Below are 27,174 nucleotides of genomic sequence, written 5' to 3'. Positions count from 1 at the left end.
CTTTGTATTAATTTCAAATGGGTACTTTATATGCTTTTATAACATCTATTAATGTCCAGTATAATACACAATCACAGGTTCCTAAGGGATATTTGTACCTTGACCTTGCCACACATTCATCCTGTGTTCACTCTATCGTATCTGATAGAAAAACATCTTGAACTGCTAATAGCTAGCCTGAGTAGCCTCTGAATACAAGCCAAAACAGTGAGAAGCCATTCATCTCCTCATCCTCTCTTCTTCTGCTTGACTTGTGCAATACTTCCAAGCCAAGCCACTCTTTTCAGTGCAGCACTGCTGTCTTTAAAACTGCTGGTTTTCTTTGGATATATTTTTATATATATTTCAACACTATGAGTTTGGAATAATACTGTGAAATTGTGAAAATTATTATAATTCCCTTTTCATGTAAGAGCTGTTTGAAAAGGCTGCCTGAAATTGCAGCCTGTTTTGGTGGGATAGTGTTTTGGTCTGCCTGGTGACAGCAGGAAATTGGTTAATAGACCAATAAGAAAGAGAGTTCCAAACCTCTCTGCCAATAACAGCTAGTTTCCCGTTTTCCCCTCCCACTCCCAGACAGTCCTAGCAGAACTCTTGCTTGAGAAATTGCTCTTTGCTAAGAAGCTATTTTTGTTTATTTTTGACCATTTTAATTGTAAACAATCACAGTAAGTTACTTAATTGTTACCCAGAAATGACTTGATATTGATATAAAATGGCTGCATTGGACATTTAAATCCTGGTGATGTGTAGTAAACTGAACATGTGCCCAATTGCACATAGTTTAACTCATCCACAGATTTAGGGATCTCAAGCTAAAATGTATCTTGTTCAAATAAATAATTGTTTAATCTGCTACAGGCTCTGTATTCCGTTGTTTAGCCATAACAGTCTACAATTTACATGTAACTGTCCTACTTGCTTATCACAATGACCAGCAAAATGCGCAAAAGTCTACAGAAAGAACATCAAAGTAAGATATCCCCAATGGGCTCAATACAAATGTAGCTCCCTGTGGGATCAGTTTAATTGGGGATCCGATAGTTGGCCAGGTTCATGACTGTCTTGTGCTAGATTGGGAAAGACATTCTGCCAGCGTTCAGAATACCGACCAGGAAAACACCACAGCATGTTCAGAACCACGGACAGCACGTGGAAGAAGGCATACTGGTGGTGCTCTCCCTGTCTCTCTCTCTCTCTCGTGCGGTGCTTTGAAATGAGCGAGTTTATGCCTCACAGGTTACGGTTTACATCAGGATTCTCAGAACAGAAAGTGCGCGCGACTAGACGAACGCCTCAGAGCGGTTTACTGCAAAAAGCAAGAAATCAACATAACATCAACATCATGCAGGTAAATAAAAAAAATATTACATGTATATTTTGATGTGTTGTTTTAATTGTTGGAATAACCTAAACAAACTGCTCAGGCACATTCACTCTCATGCACATTCACTCTCAAGTTTGAGTTCAGTACGAGGCATATCTGCCAAATCCATGCGCACGTCACGTCACGTCATAAGTTACCGCAGAAAAAAAATCATAATTGAGATATTGCATGTCTCATAAAGTGGAAGCACGTGAGTGTGGTTGAATCAATCAAATGCAACAGTAACCAAACTGCTTGTGGACGCCATGGAAAAGTTGTCATGTAAGCTGCTTGGTGTATGAAAATGTATGCACTCTGGATAAGAACGTCCGCTAAATTACCCAAATATAAATGTCAAATGTGTCACTGATATTGTACCTGCTCTGATAATGACTTTATTCTATGCCATGTTGTGAAAATGGCTAGGGTCAACTTAATTATATTGATTCTTACCATCTGTAGTATTGTGTGTCAGTAGCTTAATTGTGTTGTAACCATGTACTACTCAATTAATTATGAGTATCAAATTCAAGCAGGCGATTACCATTTCATTAATCAAGTTAAGACATTGTCCAAAGGCATTCAGATATCACTTAATGTATTTAATCAACTAATGGTGTGCATATTGACATATAAGGTGACTGACTGTTGTTCAAACCATTGTAGCAATTGTGCTAGACAGAAGTCTAGTAGCTGCAAAAAGCTATTTAATAATACAATAGTTGAGCTTGTTGCTGAAGTTGTAAGGTATATGGGGGATTATTTCTCTCTTGAAGGTGCTCAGCATTCGGTCAGCTACAGTATGTAGACATCACTCATTGCAGCTGCAGCTGGAGTTTGATTCTGTTTTCAGCAGTTGCCTTGCTGTTTGGAGCCATATGTTGAGATTTGACATGAAAACTATTTTGGTTATGACAACTCCCTGTAGAAGCTCAATGTGTTTACTTGTTAATGTGCTAAAGGCTAATTGGGAAAACAAACTGAAAAATATGGAGCTGAAATGTCATCTTGCTTTGAGGGAAAAACAGGTCAAGAAGTAGTTGCAAGTGCCCTCCAGTTAATACAGTGTAAATAATTTATAATACACAACCCCCCTGCATTATACAATACACACACACACACACACACACACACACACACACACACACACACACACACACACACACTGGGATGTTTAACTGTGATTTTTGATAATTTAACACATTTTGGTTGTTGTCTTCAAAGCAAATGCACACATTTTAATTTAGACAAGATTCCGTAAGTCAGACATGCATCTTTCAGATGTGTGAGGGGACAGACATGCATAGCGTTACACACAAGAACAGTGTGATGTTGAACCACAACTAAAGGCATTATCCCCTTGGCTTATGTAACAGTGACCTCATGTGATGTCCTTTTCCATCACTCATCTGTCAGCAGCTGTCCTATGCGGTGTGTCTACTAATGCATTACTGCACTTACTGAACAATATCACTTCCTCTCTTGGACAAAATGTTGACTGTGTTACAAATCAGCCATTCTTTAGGGAGTGAAAAGGACAGAAAGCTCCACAGAAAGTGGTTGTTGAATAAGACCTTAAGAATCCACTCAACAAGTTTGACTGGCAGTTTCACTAACTCCCAAATTGTAATTAAACTGTGTTCCTTGCTAGATTCACATTGGGAAACAGAGAGGAGCCCTTGATCTTTGTGACCGGAGTGGAGGTAACAACAGAGAAAAAATTGATGAAGGGGAAACAAGGAGGGAGGACATTATCATCAGCCCAGGGATTAGGAGCACTGTGTTCTTTTTTGTTTCCTCTCTGTCTCTCTCTTTCTCTCACTCTCTCAGGTTGTTTGTTTCCACTGTCACTTTGTGGCACTTTAAATAGAGCCTATGGTGAGAGGCGTCTACTTTTGTACAGAGCTTGTGGAACTAGCTCTGCGATGGATTCAGGGTCCATTAGTCCGTTTGAATTTGGTTGATGGTCAGGAAAGTATCCAATGCTCAAGTTAATAATAGCGTATTTGTGAGGGGGAGGGTTCACACACCTAAATGTGAGCTGAAGAAAAGTAGTTGCATAATGAACATAAAGACACACTCCATTGCTCTAAGCAATGTCTTCTGCACAATGACGTATAGAACTGCAATGCAAGCCTCTGTACAGCCTCCCTTTTGTATGTACAGCATGCCTTCAAGACTTGCAGTCCACCCCCAAAAAATGTCATACACTTTTACACTGCCTTCAGACAGTGTTCACACCCCTTGACTTTTTCCATATTTTGTTGTGTTACAAAGAGAGATTAAAATGGAATGAATTTTCTTACTTTTTTTTGTCAACAATATACACAAAATACTCTAATGTCAAAGTGGAAGAACAATTCTAACATTTGTAATAAAAAAAATATTTAAAAAAAAAATATATATATATAGATCTTGATTAAATAAGTATTCAATCCCCTGAGTTGATATATGTTAGAATCCCCTTTGGCAGCGATTACAGCTGTGAGTCTTTCTGGGTAAGTCTCTAAAAGATTTCCCCACCTGAATTGTGCAACATTTGCCTGTTATTCTTTTCAAAATTCTTCAAGCTCTATCATTGGTTGTTGACCATTGCTAGACAACTAATTTCATGTATTGCCGTAAGTTTTCAAGCAGATTCATGTCAAAACTTTAACACGGCCACTCAGGAACTGTCTTCTTGGAAAGCAACTCCAGTGTAGATTTGGCCTTGTGTTTTAGGTTAATGTTCTGCTAAAAGGTGAATTCATCTCCCAGTGTCTGGTGGAAAGACTGAACCTGGTTTTCCTCTAGGATTTTGCCTGTGCTTAGCTCCATTCCAATTATTTTTTATCCTGAAAAACTCCCCTGTCCTTAACGATTACAAGCATACCCATAACATGATGCAGCCACCACTATCCTTGAAAATATGGAGAGTGGTACTCAGTAATGTGTTCCATTGGATGTGCCCCAGGCATAACACTTTGTATTCAGGACAAAAAGTAAATTGCTGTGCCACATGTTTTGCCGTATTACTTTAGTGTTTGGTTGCAAACAGGATGCTGTTTTTATTTTTATATTTGTATTCTGGACAGGCTTTATTCTTTTCACTTTGTCAATTAGGTTAGTATTGTGGTGTAACTACAATGTTGTTGATTCTTCCTACATTTTTTCATATCACAGCCATTAAACTATGTAACTGTTTTAAAGTCACCATTGGCCTCGTGGTGAAATCCCTGAGCGGTTTCCTTCCTCTCCGGCAACTGAGTTAGGAAGGAGGCCTGTATCTTTGTAGTGACTGGGCGAATTGATACACCATCCAAAGTGAAATGAATAACTTCACCATGCTCAAAGGGATATTCAATGTCCTTTTTTAACCCATCTACCAATAGGTGCCCTTCTTTATGAGGCGTTGGAAAACCTCCCTGGTCTACAGTATGTGGTTGAATCTGTGTTTGAAAATCACTGCTTGTCTGAGGGACATTGCAGATAATTGTAAGTGTGGGGTACAGAGATGAGGTAGTTAAGGGGTGTGAACACTTTTTGAAGGCACTATCTTGGGACCGTATCTTGGGACCGTATCTTGGGACCGTATCTTGGGACCGTCCACAAAAGCAACGAGGGAGCGTTATGTAAATTATATAACCATTTCCACTGTAGTTGTCCCACTCTGTACTGTATTTTGACTGTGTGACTCTCTCACAGTCAAAATACAGTACACAGTGCACAGAGATGATATTAAATACAACATAATAACAGTGTTCTGAGTTACAGTGCATCCCTCTGTGACAATAATCAGCTGATCCCAGCTGTTCCATGCAGCCAGGCATTATGAGTACAACGGAAGCCTAGAGCAGATGTTCTCACCATAGGAGGCACAGCGCGCCAAGGTCTTGTGTTTGATTTGATTTTTTTATTTGTACTTTTTCCGTTCACGATTGTTTAGACCGATCTAAAACAACACATGAGTTCATGATACTTTAGGCCAGAACCAAGTGGTAAAATGCCAGAGGAAAATGCTACTCTGATGCACATGGGAACATCAGAGGGGTTTGTCTCTATGACAGAAGCTGAGCTTCTATCATCTACAGTCGAGGAGTCAAATAAATTGGACTTTGCTAGGAAGTGATCTTATGTGGGACTCATTTGATCTGTTCACTTTCTGTAAAAGAAAATATGTAGAATAAAAAGGAGGGTTCATATTAATTATCATAATAAAAACATATGTAGTAGCGGAATAACATTTGGGGAAATCGGGTCCAGACAGTTTCCTTATCCATTATCATTATTATTATGATTAAATATACTATCTAAAATATGTCAGGAGTCTTTTTAAACTAAGTAGAATTGTAGGAAATGAGCTTAAAAACCCTCAAATTAAACAACATCAAGCTGGTGGTGTATTTAATATAGGCTATCTCAATAGACAATAATAATACAAAAGGGGTGGGGCTTTGGCGTGTGAAAATGTGAAAATGTGAAAATGTGAAAATGCGAAAATGTGAAAATGTGAAAAAGTGAAAATGTGAAAAAGGGGGCACTTGTGAAAAAAATGTTCTGCAACGCCCTGCTCTAAAGGGTCAGCGATTTACCAGCCAGTAGCACTGTACCCTGAAGCTTCTCAACTGCTGGCCCCTTTCTAACCAAACTATACAAAACTGGAATAAATAGTTACAATTGCTTAGGAAATATGTAAAAATGAGCTCTTTCCCAAAAGGTCACAGTAGTTGAGGAACCCCTCAGGCCTGTAGATCTAAACATAAATAATTTCATGCATTGCGATTTCAGACTCAGTGGTCAAAAGTAACCACACTGTTGCTTCTATTGGATTGTTCATTGAACAATTCATACAGGCAAATCAAATATATTTGTCGCAAAATCTGCTTTAGCTCGCCAATAGGAGAAAGGAAGCAGGATTGATTGAGAGAGGAAGAGACATCTTGGAGGAGTGTATGGGGACTATGGAGACTATTTGAAGTATTTCTGTAAAAAAGCGAAAATGTATTTGCTTGTCCAAGTATGTATTATGTAGTATATAAACATTTCTCTTTGGAATATTTCTCCCACAAGAAAATGTCCCTTGTGCATTGTCTTTAGCTAAAGGCCAAAAAGTTACCTTAAACTGTACTGTAGTGATCCAGGTCAGGGCAGGGAAAGTTCATCTTTAGGGATTGTATACCGACAATCTATATTTAGCAGTCCTGTTATGGGCCAGTTCTACTGGAGTGGTGAGTGTACCACCTCACTGTGATCCATGGCAAGAGAAGAAGGGGAAGGATGCTGTATCTGTGTTGCATGTCAATGAGCTCTGTGTACACTGTGTTCTCCTACTCTGTCAGGACCAAGGGAGAGGCTACAAACTCCACACACACGGGGAGAAAGAGGGGCTGACAATTAAGAGGGCATGTGTTGGTGACGTGTGGTGATCAGCGGATGGTGCAGTCTCCCGCAGTGTGCATGATGAGTTGGATTATTAAGAGAGGATAGTTAAACCCTGCTGCATCTCCCACATGTCAGGCTAAACGTTAATAATGTAGTACTGCGGATGCCAGGACCTACATGTATGTATGTGTGTGTGTGTTTTTGGGTTGGTAGGGGATGGTCTCTCTTGTCCTGGTGTTTAACACATGGCTGGTACTCAGTGTTTAACACATGGCCGGTAATCAGTGTTTAACACATGGCCGGTAATCAGTGTTTAACACATGGCCGGTAATCAGTGTTTAACACATGGCCGGTAATCAGTGTTTAACACATGGCCGGTATTCAGTGTTTAACTCATGGCTGGTACTCATCCCCACCATGGCAGCTGACTCTGATCTTTTATTCATGCTGTTTTAAGGAGTGTGAATTATTGAGTGAGTTCCTCAGTGCTCTGTACGCCTTGGCTTCCTTTCATATTCAAATAGGAGATGAGGAGATTACGAGGGGGCTGGGAATCTCCCCCGATATTTCGCTCCATTCTCTCCTCAAATAATGTAACAAAACAAGAACGCATGTGTGCCGCCTTGCGCATGCATACATACACACATACACACGCATACACACACACACACACACACACACATTAACAGATAATATATTTTACATAGTCACACACATACAGTACTCTGCCATGCACACCCATACATACTAGTGGGCCTTCCATTCCCCATCAATCCAGGGGTGATAAAGCTTCCTCTCTCCTTATCTATTATTTTCTTCATCCATGTCATCCTACAGCCCATTCTCCTCTTATCTTCAGTCACAGCATCCTGTATGTCTTCAGCCTCGGTGAACTGACTGTAACTTTGATATGTGATCCCATTGGAGCACTTTGGATTTATAACTATGCACATTCCTTTGTTTTATCACGCTTTATTCTAACTTCTAACCAGACAGTGTCGCTAGGTAATGCGTAGGTGGCAAGTTGAAAAAATTGACAACTGTAAAGGATTTTTTTTTTTCATTTTGTTGTATTGAAAATAAAATGCAGAAATGTTTCATTTACATTAGTATTCACACCGCTGAGTCAATACTTTGTAGCAGCACCTTTGAGTCTTTTCTTATTAAGTCTCTTTGAGTTTCCACACCTGGATTGTGGAACATTTGCCCATTTATTCTTTTAAAAAACTCTTCAAGCTCTGTCAAATTGGTTGTTGATCATTGCTAGACAACCATTTTCAGGTCTTGCCATATATTTTCAAGTAGATTTATGTCAAAACTATAACTTGGCCACTCAGGAGCATTCACTGTCTTCTCCTGAACTTTTTTAGGCTTGTCATAACAAAAGGGTACCATCTCAGCGGTTTTCGAGTGTCCACCCTGACATTGGAAGGTTGGGAGTTTGATCCCCGGCCGAGTCATACCAAAGGCTGTAAAAATGGGACCTGATGTGTCTCTGCTGCTTGATACTCAGCATTAAGGAGATAGATTGTTTGATATTGAAAGAAAATGAAGGCCCTGCAATAGATTAGCGTCCTGTCCAGGGAGTGTATTTGTACATCACATGCCAGGGCTCGTGCAAGGCTACAAAGTGGTTGAATACTTATCTTTCAAGACATTTCAACTTTTAATTTTTAAGTCATTTAAAAAAAACGTAGTTCCACTTTGACATTATGGGTATTGACAAAAACATCTCTAAGCCATTTTAAATTCAGGCTGTAACACAACCAAATGTGGAAAAAGTCCAGGGGTGTGAATAATTTCTGAAGGCACTGTATAACTTTCGAAATACAGCCGCTATGATGCATTTTGCAAAAACGCACAATCATACAGTATGATGCAAAATGCATGGACAAAAAGTGGAATAGGGATGGCTTATGGATGGATTTTTTTTATTTGATTTTTTATTCAGGGTTCTTGTACACATTTTCCGTAATATCATGTTCTTTCTCTTCCTCACCCTCTCTGTCCAGCCTATACATTCTTCTCTGTGCATCCTCTAACCCTTCTCTACCAACAGTCTTCTCTGTAGTGTCCTTACCCCTCTCTCTGTCACCTGTTAACCAAGTTAGTTCTGTGTCCCCCAGGCTGATGGAAAGGGAGTGGACGGTGGCCTGCTGCCTGATGCCAACGGGAAGGAGCCCAGCCCAGGAGGACAGAGGGAGGACAGAGGGAAATGGCAGAAGCCCCGAATCACTCGTAAATCTCTGATGAAGTGCTGCCTCGTCAAATGGATCATTGACAGCACCACAAACACTCAGGGGCCAGGTAGGTCAGGGACAGTGCCAAACTTATATGAGGCTCTGTCATCCCAGCTACAGAGTTGAATGTGTTCTTCCCTGTGTGGGATAGCTGGGGTGGAGTGAAGACGAAGACAGAGGAGAGGGGGAGGGGATGCAGGTAAGATTAATTTGAATGCGTCTACCCCCTTTTATAGGACTATATTTTAACTCTATCATCTCTCTTGCTGTCTCTCAGTGGACTTCTACTGTGCTAGCCACTCATCTTTTTGTGTCACTTCAATATACTATCAATAAATCTCTATTCGTTCTCCACAATCCCAGCAAACTGATTGCCGTAGGCTTACTGCTGAGACTTGCCCTGTTAACTCTCCTGTAAACTCTCCTGTAAACTCTCCTGTAAACTCTCCTGTAAACTCTCCTGTAAACTCTCCTGTAAACTCTCCTTTAAACTCTCCTGTAAACTCTCCTGTAAACTCTCCTGTAAACTCTCCTGTAAACCCTCCTGTAAACTCTCCTGTAAACTCTCCTGTAAACTCTCCTGTAAACTCTCCTGTAAACTCTCCCACTCTCTCCTTTTTCTCTTTTTTCCTTTCCCTTCAGTTATTTTAGTAGGGATTTAGAAAGCTTAAAATGATTATTGAAATAAAAGTCCCAGTGTTGACAGTAATGTACCAGTCATCTCTTAGTGGAGGGAAGCTGCCTCCAGAAAGAAACTATGGCCATTAATTTTGTCAAATTGGTAATGATCAATGACTTTTGTTTCAAAGCCTTTGTGGATGACTTGCTACACCCTTTTTCAGGAACACGTACAACACATGCAAAAATATATTGTTAAGTAAATAAGGGTGTTGTTGAAAGAGTACATTATTTGTTTTTTCTGTCCAGCACCTGAACTAGTTTGATATTTGTAATTTTATACGGGTGGAAGTATGAGCTGAATATGGAGGGAGTAGCAGAGTGTCTGTTACTGCTTGTACCCCCGGTATGCCCTCGTTTTCTCTATCTATCTAAATTATTGACATTACCCTTCTGTGCATGCAGACTGGGGCTAACATGTTCATGTGCACTCACCAGAGCGAAGAGACCCCCAACCACCATCCCCCCCCCCCCCCCCCCCCCCCCCCCCCCCCATGTTAACTCCTCCGCCGCCCTGCCCTGCGTCAACTCTAAGCCCTTTCCAGTAAGGAACCACCAATACAACCATGTCTAGGCATTGACATCTGCTGGATAGTATTAATCATTACATGACACAATATAAGTACTCTCTATGTACACCAGATGGTAGTCACACACTCTGGCAGTCTTAGAACCTTTCAGAGGGAGGGAGGGAGGGAGGGAGGGTTGTACTGTAAGCAGATGGTTGTGTTTTTGTGAGTTGCTGTCGTATGATTGATATTCTGGGGCTATGGGCCTTCATGACGTTCTCATTACTGTTGTTATTAATGTTTGCTCTGAAGAGTGCAGAAATGCCGATATGCCAGCATTAAGCCTTGTCCGTCTTTAATGAAAGGGATAGATCAGCATTTAGGGAGCATGGACATTTTGCTGCTGTCTTCGTTTTCAATGGTTTATTACATGAGCTAACCTTGTACTGTATGCATGAACACAAGGCTCTGCCTGACACTGTTGTGGCAGTTCATACGGTTATAGAGACATCAGTGGATTAAAAACGCTCTGTGATCATTCTGATGGTAGTGGTTTTGTCACCTGTGCTTGCTCTTTGTAGGAATGGAGTTGAAAGTGAGGATACTGTTATCTTTAAAATACAAATGTTTGACATTTATGTGTTTGCAAAGTAGTACTCGGAAATTATGAACAGGGGCTCATTTGTGGGACTGTGTTCCCGGTGCAGTGGTGCAGCTGTGCTTCAGTGGTTTCCCTACAGTGTCCACAAGGTGCAGCACCTTGATGTGCAGCATAAAGAAGATTGAGTCCAGTGGCTAACTCCATCTAAATCTCTCTCTGGTAAAAATGCATTTCTGGCCTGTTCCCATTCCAGTCCTAAGACCAGTATTTTGCATCTCATTGATTTATCCTCCCCTGCTCCCTCTCTCAGCTCCTGCTTAAACTCTCTCCAATAAGATGTGCACACTCACCAGTTATGAACTCTACCTCTATTAGTATTTTTTACTGCCTCACACTCACCAGTTATGAACTCTACCTCTATTCGTATTTTTTACTGCCTCACACTCATGCACACCACAACTGATATTATGAAAGCATTGGTGGATTGTTAATGAATGTTGCTAAAACTTTACAGAGACTTTGTTTTGGGATAGGAAAAAATAATTAGGGCACTATGTCTACCTCCACTATTCCTATTGTTTAAAGTCCCTTAATAAACTCAATTGAAATATCAGTTTGTTGAATTAGAACCACAATGTGAGGTTTCTTTTTGAATCCAGTGTTATGTTGGCTGTGTGAATGGGGAGATAGACACAGGCAGCGCCACACTGGGCAGGGCAGACTCCTTCACTCTAAGTGCTGCTGGTCATATTCCAGCCATCAGTGGATGTGGATCAATGCCTGGTTTACAGCTTTACATCATCCTTGAAATGCCTGGGAAAACAAGGAAACGCTCAGACCGTCAATTGGAAACTATTAGTAAAAAAACAACACATAATCTCTCCGGTCTCGCTGCCCTACTCCCCTCTCTCATCTTCCTCACTCGCTCCAACTGGAGAATGCACTAGAGGGATAATTCCTTTCTTGATGGACCTGTAGGACAGACTTACCCAAAAAGGGAGACACAGGGGGTTCAGCCCTTAACTGGTGCAGAGTGTGTACTAAGGAAGATACTTCACAGAGGATGGAGATATTTGGGAGATGAGGAATCAAGTGGTATATGTTTGTTTTCAACTCAATACCATGCACTGGACTTGGATTTAGAGGGACTTTTTGAAGACAAGAAGATATTATCATCAAACTCACCTTTTTGCTTTTGCTGGATATCAAGGGGTTAAATGAAGGGCACCTGGAACAGGTGTTCGTCTTCATCACGAGGAGCATCGTCACCTGAGAGTTCACTTCCTTTAACACTGTGTGTGGGTGGGAAAATGGGGGGAGTAAAGTGTGACCAATAGATTTCAGGGTTCGCAGCTATTTTTCAGACATCTTGTTCAATTGTTTGTTTTGATGTTTTCTTAGACACACACATCCAGCAGCAAACATTTGTTAAGTTGTGGAAAACGCATCCAATATGTTCAGAGCTGGCCAATAGCAAGCTGATAAAGGTTCTTATTCAAACAAGTCAGCCATGGTGCTGGAAGGCATGGAACTGATTGCGATTACTGTAGTCATTGGCCTGTTTTTTGTAGTGTTCAAGCAGTTTGGTGTCTGGGAGCCCTTGACATTAGATGGTAAGTAACAAGGAGAGACTCTACAGTGCCCTGTTCTTTTCTCAAGGCCATCATATTCCTCACAGATAGACAGAAGCTTCTTGTACTGTGTTGTTGATAGTTGAAGATATAAATGGATTTCAGTGTTGTCACTTTATGAGAGAAGACGAGCTTCCACTGCAACTCTAGACAAACTGCCTCAAGACAACGAAGGTTTCATGTCTTATTACTGGTTTATAGAGAAAGAAATAACTGAAACCAAAATACTGTGACTGTCTGGCTTAATCTGATTGTATGTGTTCCCCCCTTCTCACTTCCCTACACTTCAATTTCTCCCCTGTGTTCCTCTCCCCATTCCTCGCGCTGTTTGTTTGTATTTCATAGATGGTGAGCACACACACAGTAGTAACTCCCTGTATTCATCATTTCCTTTTGTCATTCATTCATCATCCTCTCCCACTTTATTGTTCACACGTCCACCTTCTTTTTGCCAAAATATTGTACACCATTTTCATCAGATCCAATTTCTCTGTTACCCACCACACAAATGCCTCTCCCTCCCAATTTGTTCTGATGGTCCCGTCTTCCTCTCCTGATTTCAACCTTTCTCATCCGCTCCCGTCCTATTCTTGCCTCTCACCTGATCCACATTCTTCCCTCCCTTTCACCTTTCACCTCTCCCCTTCTCCCGACTCTCCTTCATTTCCCTGGGTTCTCCTCCTCTCTCTCTCTCCCTCTCCTCTCTCAAACAGAGAGTAGCGACTGTGAATTGGAGCTTTCTACTGTTCGTCACCAGCCTGAAGGCTTGGAACAGCTCCAGGTCCAGACCCAGTTCACCAAGAAGGAGTTGCAGTCACTCTACAGAGGCTTTAAAAACGTGCGACTGGGACTTGGCTGGGCGTTGAGCACCGAGTGGGAGTGGGGTAGAGGTTAAACACACACTGTCAGGGACTTGAAGGACTGCAAAGATATCATCTTACAATATGTTTGATATACTTGCATAGCTACACACAGTTATTTACACAGATATTTACACTCACTCACTACGAGCTGTTACACATATATTAGCCGATAACAAACCGTTAGATATATCTACTTTCATAGATATTTAACTACATTTATAAATACATACAGCGCATACAAGTTAAGCACTTAGTACTTATTAAATGTATTTTAATTTCCCTCTGAACAGGAGTGTCCCAGCGGGCTGGTGGATGAGGAGACTTTCAAGAACATCTACTCACAGTTCTTCCCCCAGGGAGGTAGGAGTCTGCCCTCAAGTGATGTAAGGGAGGCACAATGGAATAGTACTGCAGATAGGTAGTACTGCAGATAGGTGGGAGACTCCCTTTCAACTGCTCCTACGTTGTCAGCTCTTTCAATGGGCTGTGATTTAATTGAGAGCATTATCATCCTGTTTTGTAATCAACATTTGATAAGAAATTGAAGATTCTGACAACTCAGAACCTCACCTATTGATTTATATATGCTATAAAGACTGACCCATTTCACCCAGAGCGACCGTCAAAGAGGATAAAAGTGGAAAGAGAATAAATAACCAGCTGTCACCCACTGTATACCTGCCTAATGTTAACTACATTATCGGTATCCCTTCTCAGATGCCACCACATATGCACATTTCCTGTTCAACGCATTTGACATGGACAGAAATGGCTCTATCCGTTTCGAGGTAAGCAAAGCTCCTCTTAAGTTATGTCAGTTGTCCTCTCGTATCAAACCTTCCAGAACAATCAACGTTAGCCATCCCGATATCCTGCTCAATCTAAAAAACAAATTGCCTTCTGTAGATGAAATACTTTGACAGTCAGTAAGGTTTTCTATGTTTTTTTGCAGGACTTTGTGATTGGACTATCTGTACTGCTCAGAGGTTCAGAAACAGAGAAACTCCGATGGGCCTTCAATCTGTATGATATCAACAAGGATGGCTACATCACCAAGGAGGTACAGTGTAAGGTCGTGCATTTCCTGTTTGTTGCATAGAGATGCTCTTCTGCTAGACATAACACTCCAAGACCTGGTGCTGACTCATGACTGTGTGTGTGTGTGTGTGTGTGTGTGTGTGTGTGTGTGTGTGTGTGTGTGTGTGTGTGTGTGTGTGTGTGTGTGTGCGTGTGTGTGCGTGTGTGTGTGTGTGTGTGTGTGTGTGTGTGTGTGTGTGTGTGTGTGTGTGTGTGTGTGTGTGTAAACCTGTGTACAGGAGATGTTGGCCATAATGACGTCCATCTATGACATGATGGGCAGGTATACCTCTCCCAGTGTACGAGATGTTGATCCATCTGAGCATGTGGACAAGTTCTTTCAGGTACATAAACCCCCAGTGTATGACCCCCTCCCATCTCACCCCCATGTCTAACATTTTACCTTGATTAACACCTTCTGTCCTTATGTTTGTGTTGTTTCTGTCCTAAAGATGTATTTTTTGGCTATTGTGTAATAAGAACTCTCGTCTGTTTGAGTTTTCCCAACCTAAAAGCTTCACATTTTGTTACTGTGGAAGCGCACAACCGGCCCAGCGTCGTCCGGGTTAGGGTTTGGCCGGGGTAGGCCGTCATTGTAAAAGAGAATTTGTTCTTAACTGACTTGCCTAGTTAAATAAAGGTTAAATAAAATACAAAAATTGTAGTTCTGTATGTAATCATTTGAGATATTTAATGGCTAGCTTTTTCAGAAAATGGATCGGAACAGAGACGGGGTGGTGACCATTGATGAGTTCATAGAGACTTGTCAGAAGGTAAACACATCCTCCACAATCTTTACTGATGAAAAGATGTACTGTACATCATGTTAGAATGCCCAGACAAGCCACATGCTATTACATGGCTTTAACTCGTCTGGCTAACATTCCAGGTATTCCTGTAGATGGCAGACAGCAGGTTAACTGACAGGTTTGTCTTACAGAACCTGTTCATGTCAGAGGAACACAAAGCATATGAAGAGCTAAGAACAGTTCTGCCATAAGTAGTGTTCAATTGACATTGTGTCCTTAGCAACTGATTCCTCAACTTTTCATTTCTCTCACCAGGATGAAAATATCATGGCCTCCATGCAGCTCTTTGAGAACGTCATCTAGGTCTAGGAACGGACGGAGAACATGGATAGAAGTATAAGTCCTGATGACCTTTTATTGCTTCCGATACCAGACCCTACAAGCCCCTCTACACTTTAACCCCTCACCGTTTGATAATAGAAAAATATTCACACACATCGAGATGAGGACAGTAAACATTTGGCAGGGGGCATAGGGAAAGGACCTTTTAAACCTTTGATTCCACTATGTACTGTATATGGGAAAATAATCTCTTCAAAGGTTCTATTGACAGTAGAGGTCGACCGATTATGATTTTTCAATGCCGATACCAATGCCGATTATTGGAGGACCAAAAAAGCCGATACCGATTAATCTGACGATTTTTTTAAACTTATTTGTAATAATGACAATTACAACAATACTGAAGGAACACTTATTTTAACTTAATATAATACATCAATAAAATCAATTTAGCCTAAAATCAATAATGAAACATGTTTAATTTGGTTTAAATAATGCAAAAACAAAGTGCAATATGTGCCATGTAAGAAAGCTAACGTTTAAGTTCCTTGCTCAGAGCATGAGAACATATGAAAGCTGGTGGTTCCTTTTAACACGAGTCTTCAATATTCCCAGGTAAGAAGTTTTAGGTTGTAGTTATTCTAGGAATTCTAGGACTATTTCTCTCTATACGATTTGTATTTCATATACCTTTGACTATTGGATGTTCTAATAGGCACTTTAGTATGCCAGTGTAACAGTATATTTTCCGTCCCTCTCCTCGCTCCTGGGCTCGAACCAGGGACACATCGACAACAGCCACCCTCAAAGCAGCGTTACCCAAGCAGAGCAAGGGGAACAACTACTCCAAATCTCAGAGCGAGTGATGTTTGAAACGCTATTAGCGCGCAACCTGCTAACTAGCTAGCCATTTCACATCGGTTACACCAGCCTAATCTTGGGAGTTGATAGGCTTGAAGTCATAAACAGCTGCTGGCAAACGCACGAAAGTGCTGTTTGAATGAATGCTAATGAGCCTGCTGGTGCCTACCATCGCTCAGTCAGACTGCTCTATCAAATCATAGACTTAGTTATAACATGATAACACACAGAAATACGAGCCTTAGGTCATTAATATGGTCAAATCCGGAAACTATCATCTCGAAAACAAGACGTTTTTCTTTCAGTGAAATACGGAACCGTTCCGTATTTTATCTAATGGGTGGCATCCATAAGTCTAAATATTCCTGTTACATTGCACAACCTTCAATGTTATGTCATAATTACGTAAAATTCTGGCAAATTAGTTCGCAACGAGCCAGGCGGCCCAAACTGTTGCATATACCCTGACTCTGCGTGCAATGAACGCAAGAGAAGTGACACAATTTCACCTGGATAATATTGCCTGCTAACCTGGATTTATTTTAGCTAAATATAAAGGTTTAAAAATATATACTTCTGAGTATTGATTTTAAGAAAGGCATTGATGTTTATGGTTAGGTACAGTCGTGCAACGATTGCGCTTTTTTCGCAGATGCACTTTTGTTAAAACATCCCTTGTTTGGCGAAGTTGGATGTCTTTGTTAGGAAGAAATAGTCTTCACACAGTTCGCAACGAGCCAGGCGGCCCAAACTGCTGCATATACCCTGACTCTGTTGCAAGAGAAGTGACACATTTTCCCTGGTTAAAATAAATTAATGTTAGCAGGCAATATTAACTAAATATGCAGGTTTAAAAAGATATACTTGTGTATTGATTTTAAGAAAGGCATTGATGTTTATGGTTAGGTACACGTTGGAGCAACGACAGTCCTTTTTCGCAAATGCGCAGCACATAGATTATAGGCAACGCAGGACACGCTGGATAAACTAGTACTATCATCAACCATGTGTAGTTAACTAGTGATTATGATTGATTGATCGTTTTTATAAGATAAGTTTAATGCTAGCTAGCAACTTACCATGGCTTCTTACTGCATTCGCGTAACAGGCAGGCTCCTCATGGAGTGCAATGTGAGGCTGGTGGTTAGAGAATTGGACTAGTTAACTGTAAGGCTGCAAGATTGAATCCCCGAGCTGACAAGGTTAAAATCTGTCATTCTTTATTTGTATTTTTATTTGATTTATTTCACCTTTATTTAACCAGGTAGTCTAGTTGAGAACAAGTTCTCATTTACAATTGCGACCTGGCCAAGATAAAGCAAAGCAGTTCGACACATACAACAACACAGAGTTACACATGGAGTAAAACAAACATACAGTCAATAATACAATAGAAAAATATGTCTATATACGATGTGAGCAAATGAGGTGAGATAAGGGAGGTAAAGGCAAAAAAAAAGCAAAGTAAATACAATATAGCAAGAATGTGCAAAGTAGAAATAAAAATAATGGGGTGCAAAGGAGCAAAATAAATAAATAAATAGAGTGAGGGAGAAGTGTTTCCAGTTTCAGAGATGTTTGTAGTTCGTTCCAGTCATTGGCAGCAGAGAACTGGAAAGAGAGGCGCCCAAAGGAAGAATTGGTTTTGGGGATGACCAGAGAGATATACCTGCTGTAGCGTGTGCTACAGGTGGGTGCTGCTATGCTGACCAGCGAGCTGAGATAAGGGGGGACTTTACCTAGCAGGGTCTTGTAGATGACCTGTAGCCAGTGGGTTTGGCGACGAGTATGAAGCGAGGGCCAGCCAACGACAGCATACAGGTTGCAGTGGTGGGTAGTATATGGGGCTTTGGTGACAAAACGGATGGCACTGTGATAGACTGCATCCAATTTATTGAGTAGGGTATTGGAGGCTATTTTGTAAATGACATCGCTGAAGTCGAGGATTGGTAGGATGGTCAGTTTTACGAGGGTATGTTTGGCAGCATGAGTGAAGGATGCTTTTGTTGCGAAATAGGAAATCAATTCTAGATTTAACTTTGGATTGGAGATGTTTGATGTGAGTCTGGAAGGAGAGTTTACAGTCTAACCAGACACCTAGGTATTTGTAGTTGTCCACATATTCTAAGTCAGAACCGTCCAGAGTAGTGATGCTGGACGGTCGGGCAGGTGCAGGCAGCGATCGGTTGAAGAGCATGCATTTAGTTTTACTTGTATTTAAGAGCAGTTAGAGGCCACGGAAGGAGAGTTGTATGGCATTGAAGCTCGTCTGGAGGGTTGTTAACACAGTATCCAAAGAAGGGCCAGAAGTATACAGAATGGTGTTGTCTGCGTAGAGGTGGATCAGAGACTCACCACCAGCAAGAGCTACATCATTGATGAGAAGAGAGTCGTCCCAAGAGTTGAACCCTGTGGCACCCCCATAGAGACTGCCAGAGGCCCGGACAACAGGCCCTCCGATTTGACACACTGAACTCTATCAGAGAAGTAGTTGGTGAACCAGGCGAGGCAATAATTTGAGAAACCAAGGCTATCAAGTCTGCCGATGAGGATGTGGTGATTGACAGAGTCGAAAGCCTTGGCCAGGTCAATGAATACGGCTGCACAGTATTGTTTCTTATCGATGGCGGTTAAGATATCGTTTAGGACCTTGAGCGTGGCTGAGCCCATGACCAGCTCTGAAACCAGATTGCATAGCGGAGAAGGTGCAGTGGGATTCGAAATGGTTGGTAATCTGTTTGTTGACTTGGCTTTCGAAGACCTTAGAAAGGCAGGGTAGGATAGATATAGGTCTGTAGCAGTTTGGGTCTAGAGTGTCCCCCTCTTTGAAGAGGGGGATGACCGCAGCTGCATTCCAATCTTTGGAAATCTCAGACGACACGAAAGAGAGGTTGAACAGGTTAGTAATAGGGCTTGCAACAATTTCGGCAGATAATTTTAGAAAGAGATTTTGCAGCTCTTTCAGAGCATCAGATGACTGGATTTGGGAGAACGAGAAATGGGGAAGGCTTGGGCGAGTTGCTGTGGGGGGTACACTGCAGTTGACCGGGGTAGGGGTAGCCAGGTGGAAAGCATGGCCAGCGGTAGAAAAATGCTTATTGAAATGTTCAATTATAGTGGATTTATCGGTGGTGACAGAGTTTCCAAATCCTCAGTGCAGTGGGCAGCTGGGAGGAGGTGTTCTTGTTCTCCATGGACTTTACAGTTTTCCAGAACTTTTTTGAGTTTTTGTTGCAGGAAGCAAATTTCTGCTTGATAAAGCTAGCCTTGGCTTTTCTAATTGCTTGTGTGTATTGGTTTCTAACTTCCCTGAAAAGTTGCATATCGCGGGGGCTGTTCGATGCTAATGCAGAATGCCATAAGATGTTTTTGTGTTGGTTAAGTGCAGTCAGGTCTGGAGAGAACCAAGCACTATATCTGTTCCTGGTTCTACATTTCTTGAATGGGGCATGCTTATTTAAGATGGTGAGGAAGGCATTTTTAATAACCAGGCACCCTCTACTGACGGGATGAGGTCAATATCCTTCCAGGATACCCGGGCCAGGTCGATTAGATAGGCCTGCTCGCTGAAGTGTTTCAGGGAGCGTTTGACAGTGATGAGTGGAGGTCGCTTGACCGCTGACCCATTACGGATGCAGGCAATGAGGCAGTGATCACTGAGATCTTGGTTGAAAACAGCAGAGGTGTATTTAGAGGGAAAGTTGGTTAGGATGATATCTATGAGGGTGCCCGTGTTAACGGCTTTGGGGTGGTACCTGGTAGGTTCATTGATAATTTGTGTGAGATTGAGGGCATCAAGCTTAGATTGTAGGATGACTGGGGTGTTAAGCATGTTCCAATTTAGGTCACATAGCAGCATGAGCTGTCACACCCTGACCATAGTTTACTTTGTATATTTCTATGTTTTGGTTGGTCAGGGTGTGAGCTGAGTGGGCATTCTATGTTTCATTGTCTAGTTTGTCTATTTCTATGTCTGGCCTGATATGGTTCTCAATCAGAGGTCATTAGTCATTGTCTCTGATTGGGAACCATATTTAGGTAGCCTGGGTTTCACTGTGTGTTTGTGGGTGATTGTTCCTGTCTCTGTGTTTTCACCAGATAGGGCTGTTTCGGTTTTCATTACGTTCTTTGTTTTGTAGTGTTTGTATCGATTTGTGTTTTACGTTTGTTTATTACATGGATCGCAATCTACACGCCGCATTTTGGTCCGACTCTCTTTCACATACAGAAAACTGTGACATGAGCTCTGAAGATAGATGGGGGGCAATCAGTTCACATATGGTGTCCAGAGCACAGCTGGGGGCAGAGGGTGGACTATAGCAGGCGGCAACGGTGAGAGACTTGTTTCTAGAGAGTTGGATTTTTAAAAGTAGAAGATCAAATTGTTTGGCTACAGATCTGGATAGTAGGACAGAACTCTGCAGGCTCTCTCTGCTTTAGATTGCAACACCGCCCCCTTTGGCCGTTCTATCTTGTCTGAAAATGTTGTGGTCAGGGATGGAGATTTCAGAGTTTTTGGTGGTCTTCCTAAGCCAGGATTCAGACACAGCTAGAACATCCGGGTTGGCAGAGTGTGCTAAAGCAGTGAATAAACAGTTAACCCACCGTTCCTAGGCCATCATTGAAAATAAGAATGTGTTCTTAACTGACTTGCCTAGTTAAACAAAGGTGTAAATAAATAAATCGGCCAGATCGGTGTCCAAAAATACCGATTTCCGATTGGTATGAAAACTTGAAATCGTCTCTAATTAATCGGCCATTCCGATTAATCGGTCGACCTCTAATTGACAGTTCTACTTTCCTTACCATGGACACCCAGGGAATGGCAACATAAAAATGGGAATGTTAGTACATTGTACTGTACTGCCCATGCCTGAACAGATTATGATCCTTTGCATGTTTGCCTGAGACTAGTGTAAGTTCATGATAACACAGTGGAATGCAAATATGAAAATTGTTATTGAGTAGGCTGAAGTGTGTGTGTGTGTGCGCGTGTGTGTGTGTGTGTTTGGGGTCACAAAACTGGATAACTAGGATAAGTTGATATTCACACAATAGCTTGGGAACGTAAAAGCTTTTTACATTGCACCCCCCCCCCACCCACCCGGGTATAGCTCATCAGCATCATGATATGAAGGTGGGATTTATTGATGTTGCCATATCATATATCATGCCGCCATACGTCCCAGCCGTCCCGGCACCTACAGCCTACATCATCTACTCATTGCATACCCGGAGAGAGAATGTATTTTATAATGTTGTTGAATATCACTTTCATTCTTGAATGAATTTGCACTTTTAATATAAAATGACCTGTAAATTGCATGAAAATTTTCAATGGCATTTTATGTAATTTTCCCAAAAAGTGGTTATTTTCCTGTGGCAGTAAATGTTTATGAATGACCCCCGGGTGTGTAATTACAATGTCAATTGATTCCCTGAGGGACAGTTGAAGATTACTTGCACCTTGACTACATATATATATATACAGTGCCTTGCGAAAGTATTCGGCCCCCTTGAACTTTGCGACCTTTTGCCACATTTCAGGCTTCAAACATAAAGATATAAAACTGTATTTTTTTGTGAAGAATCAACAACAAGTGGGACACAATCATGAAGTGGAACGACATTTATTGGATATTTCAAACTTTTTTAACAAATCAAAAACTGAAAAATTGGGCGTGCAAAATTATTCAGCCCCTTTACTTTCAGTGCAGCAAACTCTCTCCAGAAGTTCAGTGAGGATCTCTGAATGATCCAATGTTGACCTAAATGACTAATGATGATAAATACAATCCACCTGTGTGTAATCAAGTCTCCGTATAAATGCACCTGCACTGTGATAGTCTCAGAGGTCTGTTAAAAGCGCAGAGAGCATCATGAAGAACAAGGAACACACCAGGCAGGTCCGAGATACTGTTGTGAAGAAGTTTAAAGCCGGATTTGGATACAAAAAGATTTCCCAAGCTTTAAACATCCCAAGGAGCACTGTGCAAGCGATAATATTGAAATGGAAGGAGTATCAGACCACTGCAAATCTACCAAGACCTGGCCGTCCCTCTAAACTTTCAGCTCATACAAGGAGAAGACTGATCAGAGATGCAGCCAAGAGGCCCATGATCACTCTGGATGAACTGCAGAGATCTACAGCTGAGGTGGGAGACTCTGTCCATAGGACAACAATCAGTCATTTATTTCACAAATCTGGCCTTTATGGAAGAGTGGCAAGAAGAAAGCCATTTCTTAAAGATATCCATAAAAAGTGTCGTTTAAAGTTTGCCACAAGCCACCTGGGAGACACACCAAACATGTGGAAGAAGGTGCTCTGGTCAGATGAAACCAAAATTGAACTTTTTGGCAACAATGCAAAACGTTATGTTTGGCGTAAAAACAACACAGCTGAACACACCATCCCCACTGTCAAACATGGTGGTGGCAGCATCATGGTTTGGGCCTGCTTTTCTTCAGCAGTGACAGGGAAGATGGTTAAAATTGATGGGAAGATGGATGGAGCCAAATACAGGACCATTCTGGAAGAAAACCTGATGGAGTCTGCAAAAGACCTGAGACTGGGACGGAGATTTGTCTTCCAACAAGACAATGATCCAAAACATAAAGCAAAATCTACAATGGAATGGTTCAAAAATAAACATATCCAGGTGTTAGAATGGCCAAGTCAAGGTCCAGACCTGAATCCAATCGAGAATCTGTGGAAAGAACTGAAAACTGCGGTTCACAAATGCTCTCCATCCAATCTCACTGAGCTCGAGCTGTTTTGCAAGGAGGAATGGGAAAAAATGTCAGTCTCTCGATGTGCAAAACTGATAGAGACATACCCCAAGCGACTTACAGCTGTAATCGCAGCAAAAGGTGGCGCTACAAAGTATTAACTTAAGGGGGCTGAATAATTTTGCACGCCCAATTTTTCAGTTTTTGATTTGTTAAAAAAGTTTGAAATATCCAATAAATGTCGTTCCACTTCATGATTGTGTCCCACTTGTTGTTGATTCTTCACAAAAAAATACAGTTTTATATATTTATGTTTGAAGCCTGAAATGTGGCAAAAGGTTGCAAAGTTCAAGGGGGCCGAATACTTTCGCAAGGCACTGTATATATATATATATATATATATATATATATATATATATATATATATATACACACTACCATTCAAAAGTTTGGGGTCACTTAGAAATGTCCTTGTTTTTGAAAGAAAATCAATTTTGTTGTCCATTAAATCAAATTGATCAGAAATACAGTGTAGACATTGCTAATGTTGTAAATGACTATTATAGCTATCTACATAGGCATACAGATGCCAATTATCAGCAAACATCACTCCTGTGTTCCAATGGCATGTTGTGTTAGCTAATCCAAGTTTTTAATTAAAAAAATTGAATTGATCATTAGAAAACCCTTTTGCAGTTATGTTAGCACAGCTGATTTTTTTTGTCCTGATTAAAGAATCAATAAAACTGTCCTTCTTTAGACAAGTATCTGGAACATCGGCATTTGTGGGTTCGATTACAGGCTCAAAATGGCCAGAAACAATGACCTTTCTTCTGAAACTCGTCAGTCTATTCTTGTTCTGAGAAATGAAGGCTATTCCATGTGAGAAATTGCCAAGAAACTGAAGATCTGGTACAATGCTGTGTACTACTCCCTTCACAGAACAGCACAAACTGGCTCTAACCAGAATAGAAGAGGAGTGGGAGGCTCCGGTGCGCAACTGAGCAAGAGTACAAGTACATTATATTGTCTAGTTTGAGAAACAGACGCCTCACAAGTCCTCAACTGGCAACTTCATTAAATAGTACCCGCAAAACACCAGTCTCAACGTCAACAGTGAAGAGGCGAATCCAGGATGCTGGCCTTCTAGGCAGAGTTGCAAAGAAATAGCCATTTCTCAGACTGGCCAATAAAATAAAAGATTAAGATGGGCAAAAAAACACAGACACTGGACAGAGGAACTCCAGTCTTGCTTCAAGTCATAAACTTTTGTATTCTTGTTGCTTTTTACTAGTTCATTAATACTTTGTGAACTATATCAATTTTACATTTGTATAAATGCTCCATAGGCAATAATAGATTCCCCAATGCTGTTGAACTGTTTAAATTACAAACACCAAACCAATATTGACATGAGCAGAATGATTTAGCCAGACTGATCTGAAAGCATTCCTGTCAGAAACAGTCAGAGGGACAAGATACACAAAGCAGCACATGGAGAAGGGTGAAAGGTGAAACTACATTTACATATTTCAGGATGAATACTGTACATTTGTGGTTACGAACATGAATATTTGGACTACATTTTCTGAGTCATCTGAAGTAATCTCTGGTGGACATATCTACGTAAACAAAGAAGCTGACCAAATACGTGAGACTTCAGTTCTGGGTTAACCAAATTTACATCTGAAGTAATGATTTGGTTCCGAGGAGGAGTAACAATAGAAGCAGAACTCAAACCCTGAGGGTCGCTCTGTATTGGAGAGTTGTGAAGCACACACTCAATCATAGAGTGCAATGGAGAATAGAAGTGATTGTATTTAATGTATCAAAAAAACTACATGATAGTGTTTATTTGTTAGTTGTAAAAGGTAAAGATGTATGTAACAGATATTGTAGACAATATAGCGTCCTTGCACAATGAGGTTTGTCTTAACTCCAAGCTAAATGGGAAGAAGGAAATGTGAGCCACTCAATAGCCTACAAGGTGTTGAAAAAGGAGGACTCATGCAAGGTGAGAAAGGAAAAGACTCAACTCTATCATTTTGTTATTCTACAGTCTCACTTATTTTGTTCGTTTTTAAAACTCTGTAAAAACTGAGGATGGGCCGATCATGATGGATGGAAACACGTTTCAATTTTAGTCAAGGGGAGGGTTTGGTATTTTAAAAATGTAGTCCAAGGGAGGGTTATGTAATTTGTAATTGACTAAATGTTATATTGCTCAGGATTTGAGAAGTAATTGCTGCTGGGATGGTGGATATCAGTGACAATTTTGGGAGGTTTGTCTGTTTTGCATGTTATTTTGGCATAAATAAGTGTCACATATCAGTTTGCAAACAATGTAAAAAATATATATATATATATATATATATCATTGAGTTAATAAAGCCGCATACAAACATTGTCTCTTTTTTGTTTTCTTGAGTAAGGTAGCTCCAAAATACAGATGTTTCAGCCTAGGTCAGTGCTTTCTATGGTGGTGAGGCAAGCCAGCAGAAAATACGGAGCGTTGCGCCGTGATTGGCTAATTTTTCTGTCACTCATGGGGACACTACTTCATCACCAAGTCTAAGGGTAGACCATGAAAGTTCTAGCCCCTTGGTGCTGTCATAGAGTTACATTAGAAGTGCCAATCAAAGAAGGCTCAAGGTCATTGGGCACAGATAAAATGACGTCAAATGACATTATATATATATATATATATATATATATATATATATATATATACTAGCATTGATTGGACTGATCATGTCAACCTCATACTTTCAAAATCTTAGCTAGCAGTCATCATCATGAATCAAGCCAAAAATCTACTGGCAAATCCTTTTTAATCCTTGTCATATGAAGAGAAATAATGAAAATAAATTAAAGATAAAAACTATCGGTGCTCATCGGCCATTGGACATAAACATTGCACAACAAGTTGGACATCGCAAATTCAACAATGAGTGGAAGTTTGAAGGAATCAGTAACAGTGGTTGTGTGATCGCAAATCTGGGATCAAGGGGCTCTTTTCCAAGTTCAAAATTATACACATTCAACATTGGCCATGCTTGCACATGATTTGTGCCGTGCCTAAAACAACTGTTAACTCGGAACAGTGAAAACTTGTAAATCGGGAATAAATAAACTCTGGTAAAAAAAAAACTGGTAAAATACGTTTTGAATGGTCATCCAACTCGGAATTGTAAATCCGGCCTCTTTCAGGAGCTACGACTTGAAGATCAATGAGGTCATCATGATTCAACCTTGTTTTTTTTTCCGAGTTCCCAGTTGTTTTGAAAGCACAATAATTTCAGAGAATGACAGACTTTGATGACCAAATTTGCACACAAAGGACCAGCATGCCACCTTCCTGTTCAAGTGAGCACAGCACAACAAGTTGAGTCCAAAAATGTATTGTACGCTGCTGAATAAATGATGTAATATGCCAGGGAGATATGTACAGTGGGACAAAAAAGTATTTAGTCAGCCACCAATTGTGCAAGTTCTCCCACTTAAAAAGATGAGAGAGGCCTGTAATTTTCATCATAGGTACACTTCAACTATGACAGACAAAATGATGAAAATAAATCCAGAAAATCACATTGTAGGATTTTTAATGAATTTATTTGCAAATTATGGTGGAAGATAAGTACTTGGTCAATAACAAAAGTTTATCTCAATACTTTGTTATATATATACCCTTTGTTGGCAATGACAGAGGTCAAATGTTTTCTGTAAGTCTTCACAAGGTTTTCACACACTGTTACTGTTATTTTGGCCCATTCCTCCATAGAGATCTCCTCTAGAGCAGTGATATTTTGGGGCTGTTGCTTTGCAACACGGACTTTCAACTCCCTCCAAAGATTTTGGGGTTGAGATCTGGAGACTGGCTAGGCCACTCCAGGACCTTGAAATGCTTCTCACGAAGCCACTCCTTTGTTGCCCGGGCGGTGTGTTTGGGATCATTGTCATGCTGAAAGACCCAGCCACGTTTCATCTTCAATGCCCTTGCTGATGGAAGGAGGTTTTCACTCAAAATCTCACGATACATGGCCCCAATCATTCTTTCCTTTACACGGATCAGTCGTCCTGGTCCCTTTGCAGAAAAACAGCCCCAAAGCATGATGTTTCCACCCCCATGCTTCACAGTAGGTATGGTGTTCTTTGGATGCAACTCAG

General features: G+C 40.9%; 1 protein-coding gene across 2 annotated transcripts; it reads left to right on the top strand.

Moving 5' to 3' along the window:
- The first annotated feature begins 568 nt into the window (after positions 1-568).
- Positions 569-17,760, top strand: kcnip3b (potassium voltage-gated channel interacting protein 3b). 2 transcript variants are annotated; one of them, XM_090234680.1, is made up of 9 exons: positions 1,331-1,351; positions 8,854-9,034; positions 13,100-13,224; positions 13,540-13,609; positions 13,967-14,037; positions 14,202-14,309; positions 14,566-14,670; positions 15,037-15,099; positions 15,391-17,760. In XM_090234680.1, the coding sequence occupies exons 1-9, from the start codon at positions 1,346-1,348 to the stop codon at positions 15,436-15,438; spliced, it is 777 nt and encodes a 258-aa protein (XP_090090806.1). In that variant the 5' UTR covers positions 1,331-1,345; the 3' UTR covers positions 15,439-17,760. The 2 variants fall into 2 exon arrangements, with proteins under 2 accessions (XP_090090805.1, XP_090090806.1); XM_090234679.1 differs by lacking the exons at positions 15,037-15,099; positions 15,391-17,760 and having other exon boundaries at positions 569-1,351; positions 14,566-14,792.
- Positions 17,761-27,174: the final 9,414 nt, after the last annotated feature.

Source organism: Oncorhynchus mykiss, chromosome 5 (assembly GCF_057628025.1).
Source record: "Oncorhynchus mykiss isolate SJ-2025 chromosome 5, ASM5762802v1, whole genome shotgun sequence".
In the NCBI taxonomy this organism is placed as follows: Eukaryota; Metazoa; Chordata; class Actinopteri; order Salmoniformes; family Salmonidae; genus Oncorhynchus; species Oncorhynchus mykiss.
This window is presented reverse-complemented; position numbering and strand designations above follow the sequence as displayed.

Bases quoted from the DNA above. Each gene is read 5' to 3' on its own strand.
- kcnip3b (XM_090234679.1), top strand. From the start codon at position 1,130: ATGTTCAGAACCACGGACAGCACGTGGAAGAAGGCATACTGGTGGTGC. The intron at 1,352-8,853 runs GTAAATAAAAAA...TGTGTCCCCCAG, and splicing joins ATAACATCAACATCATGCAG to GCTGATGGAAAGGGAGTGGA. The intron at 9,035-13,099 runs GTAGGTCAGGGA...TCTCTCAAACAG, and splicing joins CACAAACACTCAGGGGCCAG to AGAGTAGCGACTGTGAATTG.